We start from the raw sequence: 15,375 nt of genomic DNA, 5'->3' as shown, positions 1-15,375 counted from the left end.
AAACCAGCTGGTCATATTGCTCTTTTGACAAAATATTGCCTTCAATATCGAGTGGAACAGCCTTAGGCCCTTCAGTAACATGATGGTGATTGTCAGGCACACCTGCTCGAGATGGATCCGAGACATGAGCATAAGTTGTTGTTCTTTTGTACTTAGAGCTAGAACCAGGGGGATATCCATGCAATTTATAACATTTGTCAATCGAATGCCCAGGCTTCTTACAATATCTGCACACCATATTAGAATTCTCTTTTCTAGAAGCATCAAAGTTCACCTTATTAGAAGCATCAAAATTTACCCTAGAAGTATATGGTTTTTGAACCCCGGTGGAGAAGGAGGCTAAGTCAGTACTGAAACTTGGAGTAACAGGTTGAACCTCTATCTGGATCTCATCCTCAATTAACATAGCATAAACACTGTCAATGTCAGGCAGCGGCTTCATGAGTAAGATATTCCTTCGAACACCGGAATAAGCCTCATTCAAAACCATAAGGAATTGATGCACCTTTTTTCATCCTCCAACTTCTGAAATGCCTCCTTACATCCACAGGTACATTCTGGGTACGAGATGGAATAGGCCAGTTCATCCCAAAGCTTCTTGATGCGATTAAAATAAGAAGCAATGTTTGAAGAACCTTGGGAGATGGAAGCAAGGTCTTTTCTGATCTGAAAGAGCTTAGTACCATTCGGTCTTCCATAACGTTGTTCAATTTCCTTCCATAGTTTTTGTGCAGACTCGGTGTACATAACACTTTCCCTAATTTCTGTCTCTAAACTATTTAGTATCCAAGCAGTCACCATATTATTACATCGACACCATGATTCAAACAAAGGAGAGTTTTCATTTGGTTCAGCAACCGTCCCATTAATAATCCCTAATTTATTTTCGCAAGATAAGCCTATCAACATACTCCTCCTCCAACCTCCATAACCCGTTCCATTAAAGGATTCGGTCACCAATATTGTGCCAGGAGAATCAGAAGGGTACACATATAAGGGATGAGACGGTTCGACAATAGAAGATGTGCTGGAAGATCTGACAGTAGGAGAAACCCCAACAGATCCCATATGTCAATTATACTAAAGCACAAAATCAGATTATGATTATCGCACAAACAATCAGAAAACAATTTTACCGAGACCAAATCACCCACACCAAACACAATCGAGCAAAATTGGTGAAATTCCAACGATAACAAACACAAGTGCATGGAAGCAATAGCGGAAGATGAGAATGAAGAGAAATTACCTAACTTTGACAATAACTTTGGAAAAGGAAGACCGCAACAACAGAATAGTCAAAAAAATCGCTGAAATACTCGCCTGAATGCCAAAAAATGGCCACCAAAAAATCAAACAAAAAATGACGAATCACCCAACAAGGGTAACACCAGACGAACGGGAATGATCGGAGCTAGTCAATTCCTTGCTCTGATACCATGATAACATTCACAATTTCAGCTAATTTTGATGAAATATCTGACACTAACCCTAGGTTCAAAGAGAACATCGATGAATGATATTATTGATTAATTGAGAAATCTGTCTAAAAGTAAAGAAATAGATCTTTTTATATATTTACAATAAAGAAAGAATTGAATGAATAATTAAACTAAGTCTAATGGGTCAAGAAGGCTGCAATTGGTCCTGGTCACACTTATTGGGCCTGCTGAATTTTATAGTGGGCTGAGACAAATCAAGAACTCCAACAATTGTTGAGGCAATGGCAACGCTTTTTGATTGTGCAACACTTATTAGTAGCTATTTCCACGATACATTTTGCTACTGCAACAATAATTTTAGCTATTGTAACAATGTAGTGGAAAATATAATATCACAACTATGTTTACATTTTCTCTAGTATGATTGTTGATCTTGCTCAACGTTTCCTCAACTTTTTGACCTTCGACAACTCTATTTGTGTTGGCAAGAGTTTAAGTTTCATGTGTAAGCGTATTTGATCTTTTAACGGTGCACATACCTCATCTCATAATTTTTGTGTACCTCAATTAAATAAAAAGTTGCTCTCTTTTTATCAATTTGTGCGTGGCCAATCAACGTCCAATTTGCTTTTATCATTGGGTTGCATCGTTAAAGATTTTAGTCATGGTTATGCATTAGAAAAATAAACAGACAATCCATGATATTTGGATTAATAGATAGAGGTCTACAGAAATGAGCTTTGCTCATCAAATTTTAAAAAGTGAAAAAAAGGAGCAAATTCAGCTCATAAAAATTCTTTTTTCCTTTGTTCTTTTTGGCTATTAAACTTACAAGTTTGTGTATTTAATTAGAGTTGTGTGTTCATCACAAAATCCAAAATTCTTCACAGCTAATTAGGCATATGCATCTCATTTTAACTTAGAGCTGGTTTTGGTTCTCCATTATGGTTCCAACATTCCGACTCCCGGACACATTTCCGACAACCCAACTTCTAGCCGTATTTCTCTAGGAAAGTACAATGCCTTACAACCAAATTTTGAAGTTTTTTCCGGATAAGTTAACTGACAAATTTGGAAAGGCCGAAAATATCACCCCACGGTTTTTCGCTTTGAGAAATTCGTATAAGAGAAAGACGAGAATTTAGGACCTGCTATATAAGAAGCCAGTGAAACCCATCCCTAGCCATACACTGGCTGCAAAAACTACTAGCACCTTGTCTTGGTTAGTTTTAGTGGCTAGCATACATTCAGTTATTTTATCAAATATCAGGTTAATGTATTTGTTCTTTTTTTCTTTTCAAATATCTATTTTCATGGTGTTGTACGGACAGAAAGTACTATGGTATAGTATCTATGCTGAAATTGTGAAATCCCGAAAAAATTCATATGCCTAGCTGACATCAGCTATTTTGAAGGCAAAAGATGACATGGAGAAACAAGCTAGGGTCTTGATAAGAGAAATTGACCTCCCAAAGGCAAATAGCTAGAAAAGGGACTCATACCGATTCTTGAGAAGAATCTCCCAGTCCTCCTTATAGTGCTGAAAGACATGTTAAATCTTGAGATAACTGCTGGGGAAGAGCATGTCGAAACTTCTCAGAACGCTATGGGAGAAAATAGTATGGAGGTTCAGGGGACTACCAAAGAAGAACACTGACGCATGAGAGGCAGTCCTTTTTTCATAGTTGTGTTAGCCTTTTAACTTGTCTCAAATAGATCTGATATTTTGTTTGGGGAAGTGGTACATAGCATTAATTTTACTAAATCAAATTTCTTTAATAAAAAAATACGGATAACTGGAATTGTGAATTCTCCGACACTTAAAAAGGAGAAATTAAAAATAAAAATTTAATCGAACAATGAATTTGGTTAAGTTTAGAAAGTTAAGGAGTGTCTATGGTTAAGTGGAATATCAGAAGAGACCCCCCCCCCCACCCCCCATGAGGGTGTCTTTTATATAACCACAATAATTTTCTTCTATTTTTTTTTAATTCCCTCCAATTCTCACTCACATTATACAAATGAAAGACGTTAGAGAGTATTCATTATAATAAGACGTTAGTCATGTATTGGAGAGTATAATACCTTGAATGTTGTTCTAAAAAGGTTATTTACTAATATAAATATTGAAGTAGTTTAATTCAAAGTTCCAAAATATTATATATTATTAAAGGTTGAATCCATACATAGGCTGGTCATAATTTTTATTTGGACACCTTAGCTAAGGAAGGTACCTATTAGATACCTGAAGTATAAGTAAAGCATGTCGATTAGAGGCGTACTCTTAGCTCTTCCTGCTAACATGCGCTAGTGAACCATTTCCATGGCAAAGAGAGGTCAAGGACGAACATGAAAGCTACTAGAAAACAGATCGGAGACTCGAATTACTACCACACCGGTGACTGAAAACTATTGTGAAGTTAAAATGAAAAGCTCCAATCTCAATGACCATGAGCCCTGGGGTTCCGATAGTTCATGCTGAATCAACAGGATCTCATTTGAACACAGCAGTGAAGAGTACAACAGAGCCATTGGAGGCGAAAATGGAGAATATGCATGAACCACCAACTATGGTTGCACCAATGGAACAGGCATGGGCGGCTCAATAAGTTTATTGCCCTAAAGCCAAACTTTAATGTGAGGCCCTTTTAAAAAAATCATATATATTTTTAGTTGAAGTAGATTTTTCTAGTTTTTTTAGAATAAAATTACTTAAACTTTTTCGCATAAATCATTTAGTGTCTCATGTGCAGTATGATCTTAAGTAATATGAGATGATTCAAGAAGTTGATAACTTTGTATTAAAAGAATTTTTTGATGTTTCAATATACTTGTTGCAATGATGAAAACCTGTGGTGGAACAATTCTCACTCTAATGGACTTTACACGGTACAAATTTAAATTAATCAATATCCCAAATTAAATATCGGACATCAAATAAAAATTGGGAAACAAAAATTGGGGCCCCCTTGGGAACAGGACCAAGGCGACTAGATAAACGAGAAGAAATCCTAGGCTGGGCTGTTCACACATAATCGTGTTGCTACACATGGTATGCCCCTTGATTTCATTCCCCCTCAAATAATTGATGGTAAACTTATGATTATATTGGAGGAAGAAGAAATCAAAGAATAGACTCAGAACTGGAGTAATACTTTCATAATTTACAATGAAGGAGATACTCCAAGTTATACGTTTATTAGCAATTATGTTGCTAATTAATAACTGGAAAGGAGTGACTGCATGGGTCCAAATTTGACTGACCTTAGCCTTTTGATGAGTGCGACCAATGACCGAGTACTGACGAGTCAGCATTCCGAGGGAGATGATCTTGAGGCAAAAATAGAAGTTGTACGACCCTTGTAAGAATGTAAGCTTATTAGGGGACATTAAGAATATTCCGCCGAATATTCCTTATATTGTATTTCCTACATTTCAGAAGGGTTTTCTCCCTAGTATATAACGGGGAAAGAAGGACCTTGTAAAGGGGATTCTGGGAAATTAAAAAACCTTGAAAGAAAAGAAAACTTATTGCTCTCTTCTCTTTATTCATTATCGTTCTAGAGATTATTATATTCGGCTACGATTTACCCTCTCATCTTTGATTGATTTACTCGAATACATCTTAACATCTTTTGAGTCAAACAATTTGGCGCCATCTGTGGGGATTTCTATAGCCGAAACCATAGTTCTCATCTAGATCCCTGAAGGTGATATTCGCTTATCTTCGAACTTCGTATAAACCAACAACGGTGAGAAAGGAAATGAGGCTAAAGACGATCGCAGATGTCTCGAATAATCTCCTGAACTCCCTCAACGAAGCCGGTAGAGAAGATAATGAGAACGCAACACCAAGCGATACACCAGAGGGAGAGATCTCGCCTCTACCACACGGAGATCTAACGATCTTATGCGAAAGGGTAACCTCAACATCCACGGCGGGGGAAGCCCCACCAGCAGTCAAAAGACTACTAGAAGAATGGCTAACGAGTGCTTTGAGCAACATGCTCGAGAAACCCACTCAAGGAAATGTCGAAGACGTGCCACCTGCAGAAATCACAGCTGCCGACGATGAACTAGGCACCACACGAGCGGGTAACACCCGTACTATTACTAATGAAGGCCACGATGCACTCATGGCCATCTTGAAGAAAATGGAAGACATGGAAAATGAGAATAAAACACTCCGCGACCAAATGAAGGAGCATCAGGAGAGAGTCAACAAAATACCAGGTGCCCCGAAGCTGTTATTAAAACGCGACATGGGCCGATTCGTCGTACAGCCATACAGCGAAGGGGCTGCTCCTCATCCTATTCCAAAAACCTTCAAGATGCCGCCATACTTGAAAATATACGACGGGACTACGGACCCGGAGGATCACCTAATCCATTATGTTATTGCGGTAAAGGGCAACAATATATCAAAAGAACAGGTACTATCTGTGCTGCTGAAAAAGTTCGGTGAGACCTTGACAGGGGGAGCATTGACATGGTACTCCCAGCTACCAGCACGATCGATATCGATGTTCGAAGAAATGGCGGATAAATTCGCCACCGCTCATGCATGGGCGAAGAAGGCTGAAGCTAGGGTCAACGATATTTTCGCTGTCATGAAAACGATGGGTGAGAGACTTTAGGATTTTCTCGCCTGATTCAACAGAGTAAGGATGAGCCTACAGAACGTGTCATAGTAAGGATGAGCCTACAGAACGTGTCAGAAAGGATGGCAGTAGCAGCCTTTCAAAATGGGTTAAACAGGAACGGATCAAAGGCAACCAAAAAATTGCTCAGTAGACTCATGAAGTATCCCCCTACCACGTGGGAAGAGATCCACAACGCCTATTGCACTGAGGTAAGGGCAGATGAGGACGATCTGAACAACCTGATTCAGCGATTAACATCAGTTCAGACCGAGGAAAGAAGAGATCGACGCAACAATGGGCGAAGAGATCAACCACCACATTTCAATCGAGAAAGGCATCTGCCCTATGTCCGAACATCCAACCCGCCTCCTCCACGACATGCAGATGATGCGCTACGACATATTGCACCCCTCCAAAATGAAAGTATCTGCTTATAACTTTTGTGTTTCCCCCTCAGAGATAGTGTACTCACTGGAGAATCTGGGCACGAAGGTGCAGTGGCCGCAAAAAAATGAAATCGGACCCATGCACCAGGAGGTCAAATGTCCTCTGTGAATTCCACCAAGAAAGAGAAGACAAGACCGAAGATTGCATAGGTCTGCAGCAAGAAGTAGTTAGGATGTTGAACCAGGGGTACCTAAAAGAACTGCTCAGCGATAAAGGGAGGGCCAACTTCGCCAGAGGACGCGATCCATCTCAGGGACCTCCAAAGCCACCGTCGCCAGCACGCACCATACAGATGATCATTGGCAGTGGCGACGACACGGTAATTAACCATGTGAAATTCACCACCACCTATAAACTCAATCAGACGGTCGCTCACGAATGGTATGATGACCTCAAAGACAGTATCATCTTCGATAATTCAGATGCCGACGATTTGTCTTTCCCTCACTATGATGCTTTGGTTATTATTTTACGCTTCGCTGATATAGATGTAAAAAGAATCATGGTGGATGACGGAAGCGGCGCGTGTATTGTTCACCCGCGAGTTCTCATGCAAATGAGGCTTGAGGATAAAATAATACCGCGTTGCATAACACTAACGGGTTGTAATAATGCAGTAGAGCGGACATTCGGAGAAATAGTGTTACCTGTCCTAGCAGGAGGAGTCACACTGGAAATAATATTCCATGTCATGAACAGGAAACAACTTAAAACGCCATCATAGGGCGACCATGGATAGACGCCATGCGAGCTGTCCTCTCAAGCTTCTATCAAGTGATCAAATTTCCCACTCCGTGGGGAATGTTCAGCATCCGAGGCGAGCCACGCACCGCCCAAGAATGCTATCGGATCGCCCAAGATTGCACACACACCAAACAATTGAAAGGTGCAAGTGCGGAAGCATATCAATCATCCATGTCGGGAAATAGACCCGACTCACAAATAGAGGCCATCAAAGACCCAGACATTGTAGAAGCCTGCAAGGCAACTATAGAGGAGCTTGACCCCGTCCGATTGGACGACGCCGACAACACAAAACAGGCTTACATTGGGCACAACCTCTCGGAGCCAAGTAAATATCGTAAATTTTTAACTAACAACGCTGATTTGTTTGCCTTCGCCCATTCAGATATGCCAGGAATCCCAAAGGACATCGCCACTCATAGACTGAATGTCAACCCACTCTATCCGTCGGTACGGTAAATAAGGAGGAAGTTCAATGCTGCAATCAACGAGGCAGTCAGCGAAGAGGTAGATAAATTGCTTGTCAACGGTTCCATCAGAGAATCAAAATACCCCCAATGGGTCGCCAACGTGGTCATGGTCAAAAAGAAGAACGGGAAATGGCGAATGTGCATAGACTTCACCGATCTAAACAAAGCATGCCCAAAGGATTCCTTCCCGTTACCCCATATCGATCAACTGATCGATGCGACAGCGGGGCACGAGTTGCTGAGCTTCTTGGACGCCTACTCCGGTTACAATCAAATTCTAATGGCTGAAGAGGATCAAGAAAAGACGACTTTCATCACTCACCAAGGAACGTAGTGCTATAAAGTAATGTTGTTCGGACTCAAGAATGCAGGGGCCACGTACCAGAGGCTAGTCACCAAAATGTTCAAAGAACAACTCGGCAAGACCATGGAGGTGTACATTGACGAGATGCTGGTAAAGCAAAGAAAGAGGATCACATTAGCCATCTGAAAGAGGCCTTTGAAATATTAAGGCAGTACGGGATGAAACTAAATCCCGAGAAGTGCACTTTCGGCGTAACCTTGGGAAAATTCCTCAGCTTCCTCGTATCACAAAGGGGAATCGAAGTCAACCTGGATCAAATCAAAGCCATTGACACAATACCAGAAGTACTGACCAGCAAAAAATAGGTACAAAAGCTAACATGGCGAATAGCCGCTTTGTCGAGGTTCATTTCACGGTCCTCGGACAGATGCAACAAATTCTTCAATGTGCTAAGAAAAGACCACGGGTTACAATAGAATGAGGAATGTGTCGATGCCTTAAGGAAGTTGAAAGCGTATCTGTCTTCGCCGTCACTACTCATCAAAGCGGATCCGGGTGAGTGTCTGCTCTTGTATTTGGCAGTTTCGGGAGTTGCAGTAAGTGCAGTCTTGGTCTGCGAAAACAAAGGTACGCAGTCTCCAATTTACTATATCAGCAAAACTTTAATAGATTCCAAGACAAGGTACCCTCACCTTGAAAAGATAGCTCTGGCATTAGTCGTAGCTTCACGCAAGCTTAGACCCTATTTTCAATGTCACCCCATAAAAGTGGTAACAACTTTCCCTCTAAGAGGTATCCTGCACAAACCCGAACTCTCAGGTAGACTCGCCAAATGGGCCATAGAGTTAAGCGAGCACGACATAACATACCAACAATGAACTGCCATCAAGTCACAAGTGCTCGCCGACTTCGTCGCTGACTTCAGCGTGAAAATATTGCCCGAGGCAAAACAAGAAGCCCTTCGTGCTTCCACACGTACCGACCTCTGGGTCTTCTACACCGATGGCGCCTCAAATGCCTCGGGATCGGGACTGGGACTCATCCGGAAAGTCCCTACAGGCGAAGTAATTCGCCACTCCATATGATTCCCCGAGATGACTAACAACGAGGCCGAGTATGAGGCTGTGATTGCAGGTTTGAAGTTAGCCCTCAAATACGGCGCCCGACAGCTCATCCTCCACTGCGACTCTCAACTCGTTGTGAATCAAGTTACCGGGACTTTCCAAATCAAAGAGCAGAGACTACAAAGGTACCAATTGGAAATCCAAAAACTGCTGCCAGAGTTCGATGAATGCCGCCTCGACCAGATATCTAGGGCGCAGAATATTGAAGCAGATGGCTTCGCCAAATTAGCCGCGGCCACCAAAAATATTGGCAAAGAAAATGTGGTCACCCTTCTCCACTCCGCAATAGACCACGTCGAGGTACAGTCTATAAACCTAACTTGGGACTAGAGTAACCACTTTGTAGCCTATTTACAGGACGGATCGCTACCACAAGACAAAAAAAAAGCCAAGAAACTCTGGGTACAGGCAGCCCGATACAGCCTAGTAAACCATGATCTCTATAAGAGAACGTTCGGCAACCCCCTAGCCAAGTGTCTTGGACCACATCAAACAAGGCGAGTACTGGAAGAAGTACACGAAGGGCACTGCGAAGCCCACAGGGGAAATCGCGCCCTCGTTCGATGTCTCATTCACGCTGGTTACTACTGGCCTACCATGAAAAAAGAAGCCGCAGACTATGTCCGAAGGTGCGAGCAGTGTCAAAAGTACGCCCCTATGATACATCAAGCAGGGGAACTCCTCCATTCCATCACTCGCTATGGCTATTCATAAAATAGGGAATGGACATAGTCGGCCCCTCCTAGCAGGGCGAGGTAAAGTACATTTCCTTTTGGTTTTAACTGACTATTTCTCTAAATGGGTGGAAGCAGGTGCATACACTCAGATACGTGAACAGGAGGTCATCGGATTTATATGGAAAAATATTATATGCCATTTCGGCATCCCCAAGGAAATCAGCTGCGACAACGGACCTCAGTTCGTCGGAAAAAAAGCGACTGAGTTCTTCGAAAAATGGCACATCAAATGACTACTCTCCACGTCGTATCATCATGCCGCCAACGGCCAAGCCGAATCGTCCAACAAAATGACACTAAACATATTGAAAAAGAAGCTCGAGGAAGCTAAAGGGCTATGGCCTGAACTACTACCTGAAGTATTATGGGCATACCGCACTACGCCAAAATCCAGCACGTGAAAAATTCCATACTCACTGGTCTACGGGACCGACGCAGTTATACCCGTCGAGGTTGGGGAGCCCAGCTTGAGATACTCCAATGAGAGTGGGGAAGATAACGACAAAGGTAGGCTACAAGACCTAGATGAAGTCGAAGAACGAAGAGACATGGCCCACATAAGAATGGTGGCCCAGAAGCAGCAAGTAGAGAGATACTACAACAAAAGAGCCAAGGTGCGACCGCTCAAAGTTGGCGACTACGTCCTCAAGGCCAAAACACAAGCATCAAAGGACCCTAATGAGGGAAAATTGGGAACGAACTGGGACAGACTATATAAAATCGTAGCAGCAGCAAACAAAGGAGCGTTCCAGCTAGAAACAATGGAGGGAAAACTACTCCAAAACAACTGGAACGTCACCCATCTCAAGTATTTCCACTTCTAAAAAAGGTGTCACCTAAGTCGTGCTCTTTTTTCCTCACCCGGGTTTTGTCCCAGTTGGGTTTTCCCGGGAAGGGTTTTAACGAGGCGGCAAGGGGGACACCTTAAGGGGCGACATGCTGATTCATTACCTCAACCCGTCGATGCGACCTCCAGATCGAAGTAATGAAGGGACTACATATAGACGACAATCAAATCTCCATTGTATGTACGGAATCAAATCTCTATTGTATGTACGGAATCAAATCTCCATCATATGTACGGAATCAAATCTCCATTGTATGTACGGAACTAGATCTCCACTAGTCGACATGCGATGCCTTCCTATGGGAATACAACCGTCTCCAAAGATTTAAGTTTGACCTCGCTCGAACTATGACGAGATTCTACTTCGATGACAGATCGAAGCAACATCCCAATGGCCAAGGCCATCGACGATAATTTAAGTTCGACATCGTTCGAACCACGACGGGATTCTACTTCGACGACAGATCGAAGTAACATCCCAATGGCCAAGTCCATCGATGATAATTTAAGTTCGACCTCATTCGAACCACGACGGGATTCTACTTCGACGATAGATTGAAGCAACATCCCAATGGCCAAGGCCATCGACGATAATTTAAGTTCGACCTCGTTCAAACCACGACGGGATTCTACTTCGATGACAGATCGAAGCAACATCCCAATGGACAAGGCCATCGACGATAATTTAAGTTCGACCTCGCTCGAACCACGCGGGATTCTACTTCGACGACAGATCGAAGCAATATCCCAATGGCCAAGGCCATCGACGATAATTTAAGCTCGACCTCGTTTGAACCACGACGGAATGCTACTTCGACGATATTTCGAAGCAACATCCCAATGGCCAAGGCCATCAATGACAATCATCTCGTTCGAACTACAAAGGGAGTCTAGTTCGACGACAGTTCGAAGCAACATCCTGATAACCAAGGGTGTCAACAGTATCATGGGTTCAATAAATACAATAACAAGTCGACGAAGTAAATCTTATATATGACAACAAAAAATTATTTACACTGAGAACGGGTTCGACTAGGCCCCATGCAAAAAACCCCTCACACAAAAGCAAATACAAACTACAACTACACATCATCCCCAGCGGGATAAGCATCCTCGTACCACGAATCTGAAGCAAGGCGGTTAGCATCCTCGGAGTTGATTTCATCCCTGTCAAGTGTGAGGGGGTCGTACCCGCATGCCTCACGAGCTGCACGAGCCTCGGCGTGTACAGCCTGAACCTCCGCCTCAGTAGCCCTTCCCTCGGCATGAAAAGCCTTATACACGTCAAGTTGAGCCTCCGCAAGGACCCACAACTCATACAAACGGTGGGGCACGACCAGGTCGGTTGAGGCACGAGATGTAGAAGGCTGAGAACGCCGACTCGCACCCTCCGCCCTCAGCGAGGCCATTTGTCCATTCAATGCAGCCAATTCTGCCTCCAGATCTTTGACACACCTTTCAAGCCTTACAACCTGACGACCAAAAGCTTCCTTCTCCCCAATCAGCTCCGATCTGGAAATGCGGAGGGCATCTTCCAAAGATACCGATTCAGAAATAGCCGCTGCTAACTTGTTGGCACTAACGCCCAACTAGCCCTTGAGCCCCTCAATCTCTGTTGCCTTAGTACCCAACTCAGTGGTCAAGTCGGCCACATTCGCCAGTAAGTCAGTGTTCTCAGCCATCACCCCCTTGCTCATTCAACTCAAGCTCCTCTTCCCTCGCCTTAAGGGAAGCCTCCAACTCGCTACTACAGGCGATGACCTTCATGAGCTTTTCGTCCCTCTCCTCAGCTCCTCAGTCTTGCGCTCCAACTGGTCCTCCCGCTGCTTGAGCCCCTCGCGAAACACCTGGAACTCAGGATCCTGATGATAAAGGTCGGACATCGCCCGATGCTTAGCACGATACTGCCGATACTTGGACGACATCTTCTCATAAAGGTCCGTCCTATTTCTCTCACAACGCTCTCTCTCCGCCTCCAGGATGAGGGTCTGACAAAAGAGAAGGGCAGAAGTTAGAAACAAACTGCAAAACGACGATTATCACACCAGCCCAACGACAAAAGAGAAGGAAAGACACCTACCTACAGGGCCATACTAGTGACCTTCTGAGATAACTCCACGTCACTCATTACTCCAAGCATCTCGCTTTCAGGAGCGGCACATAGTGGAGCAAGGGCCGATGCCACCTGCTCGCTGTTCAATAGCAAGTTGTAGTTCCTTGGGACTACCACATGACCGCTGGACCCGTCCGTCCTAACCTCCACATGGGTATGGCGACCCACAAATTCATTAACATCCTCTAGGTTGATATCTGAACCCGAGCCATCACCCTCAACACGAGACCCTCCAATATTAGACGATGCACCACCCTCGACGGAGTGCACTGAATCGGCTCCCGGGCCAATTCCCTCCACTTGGGGAGATCTCCCTGACAAAATAGTATCGACCATAAATACGGGCACCGGGGCTATCCAGAACACCCTACTACCATCGGCGTCCGTAGCCACGCCCTTCCCCAGCTCGAGCCTCCTCCTTTTTCTCTCCAACGGCTCGTCCCCATTAGAAGATTCATTCAAAAGATGTAAGGCCGGTACCGAAGAAGCCTCTTCCCTCGTGGCCACAACTCGAGGCGAATCTCCCAATTGAATAGGTTGAGGACGACCCTCCCGAATAGACTCGCTCAAGATAAACTACGTATCCGTAGTAGCAACGACTTGTCTAAAACCGGGAATTGGCGCCCTCCGTCTAGAAGCTCCTCGATCTGTCATCACAAAGGGTCGTACCATTAATCAAGGTCGCACGACCGATAAAGTAGTAAGTGAGACATTTACCTGAGGAAATTTTGGGGCCATAACGCTGCACGAAGGCATGCCAAGTTCGAGTTTCTGCTGCATGAGGCAATAGGCGGGCTACCCAATCCTTGATACTCGCAATGGGGCGAGGCGAACGACCCATAGCTGCGAAACGGTGAGTAAGTAGACGTTACAGTAAATACAGAAGAGAGGGGAACACAATGAATGACGACACTTATGAGTTCTGTTCCATCGCTCCGGAAATCTGGCGAAGTCATAAACGACATGTTCGGTCTTGACATAAAAGTACTTGTGCCAAAACTTGCGGCTCGCCCGGTCATCCATTCCAACTACCAGCCCTTTTGTACCACGAAGCCTCAAATGCACCATGGTACCCCTAAGGAAGTCTGGTGTGAATAGGTGCAAAAGGTGGTGGACAGAAATGCTACACTCCGCCAACTCTGCGTACTTAGTCAATAGCAGGAGCACCTTGAGCGTGTATGGCGAAAGTTGCGTTGGTCAAACTTGGTAAAATCTATAGAACTCTTCCTCTAAGGGGAAGAGAGGAAGGGTGTAGCCGATCATGAACGGTTACTCGTAGAAAGCACAGTATCCAGGTCTGTGGACGTCTGCATAGTCTCTCTCAGCTGGAACCATTTCTATATGATCAGGAATGCCATAATTTTTGCGAAGGGCGTCAATATGGACCTGCTCCATTTCATAAAACATGGGATTCAGGGTAGGAGGTGGATCTTTAAAGAAGTCACTCCGGGATAAAGGATGTCTCGGTAGCAGCTCCTCCACCATAAGAGGGATATCATTCTCCTCTACCGCCACATCCCCGCTGTTAGAGGGAGGCGCCACTGATGATAGGGTGACTTCAGGAACCTCCTCGCGAGAACGATGAGACTTCGGCATAATATCATTTGAAGAAGTATCAGCACAGGAAGAGGAAGGAAGAGGAAGCTTCAGGTAACGTATAAAAGAGGAACGGAAGGATGAGGAAGCCAGAAAGAGAGATTGGAAAAGGTTTTCAAGAGAGGAATGACTAAAGTTTTCCAAAAAATCAAATCCTTCACCTATTTATAATATTGGGAGGCACTAGAATCGAAGTGACATGCCTCAAAGCAGCGCAAGAATCGAAGCACCAAGCCATCAATCCCCGCCTCGAAAACCTACGTAATGATGATGCACGTAAAGCTGACACCACTTCCCGAAGGAGTGTACCACACGATGTTTTGCTGAACATGATGACCAACTCCCATCAACCACGTCGCAACGATCCCACATGTCCAAAAGATTGCACGAAGTTCGCTCATCGGGGACACATTCGATCGCGTCCCCGACAAGCGAAGGGACTAACTATATGGGTCCAAATTTGACCGACCTTAGCCTTTTGATGATTGTGACCAACGACCAAGTACTGACAAGTCGGCGTCCTAAGGGAGATGATCTTGAGGCAAAAATAGAAGTTGTACGACCCTTGTAAGAATGTAAGATCATTAGGGGACATTAAGAATATTCTGCTGAATATTCCTTATATTGTATTTCCTACATTTTAGAAAGGTGTTCTCCCTAGTATGTAAGGGGGAAAGAAGGACCTTGTAAAGGGGATTATGGGAAATTGGTTAACCTTGAAAGAAAATAAAACTTATTGCTCTCTTCTCTTTATTAATTATCGTTCTAGAGATTATTATATTCGGCTACGATTTACCCTCTCATCTTTGATTGATTTGCTCGAATAGGTCTTAATATCTTTTGAGTCAAACAGTGACCCTGTCTAGAGCTGTACCTCCATGATGAGGGTTTCTACATAGATAAATTGT

At 43.9% G+C, this 15,375-nt stretch overlaps 1 protein-coding gene across 1 annotated transcript; it reads left to right on the top strand.

Moving 5' to 3' along the window:
- Positions 1-6,596: 6,596 nt before the first annotated feature.
- On the top strand, positions 6,597-7,256 carry LOC104213450 (uncharacterized). The gene has a single exon (XM_009762954.1). The coding sequence runs from the start codon at positions 6,597-6,599 to the stop codon at positions 7,254-7,256; it is 660 nt and encodes a 219-aa protein (XP_009761256.1).
- Positions 7,257-15,375: the final 8,119 nt, after the last annotated feature.

Source organism: Nicotiana sylvestris, chromosome 7 (genome assembly GCF_000393655.2).
Source record: "Nicotiana sylvestris chromosome 7, ASM39365v2, whole genome shotgun sequence".
Classification (NCBI taxonomy): domain Eukaryota; kingdom Viridiplantae; phylum Streptophyta; class Magnoliopsida; order Solanales; family Solanaceae; genus Nicotiana; species Nicotiana sylvestris.
Note: the sequence above shows the minus strand (reverse complement) of the source record. Positions and strands in the feature narration are given on the sequence as shown.

Excerpts from the sequence above, each read along its gene's own strand:
- LOC104213450 (XM_009762954.1), top strand. The coding sequence starts at position 6,597 with ATGAAATCGGACCCATGCACCAGGAGGTCAAATGTCCTCTGTGAATTC.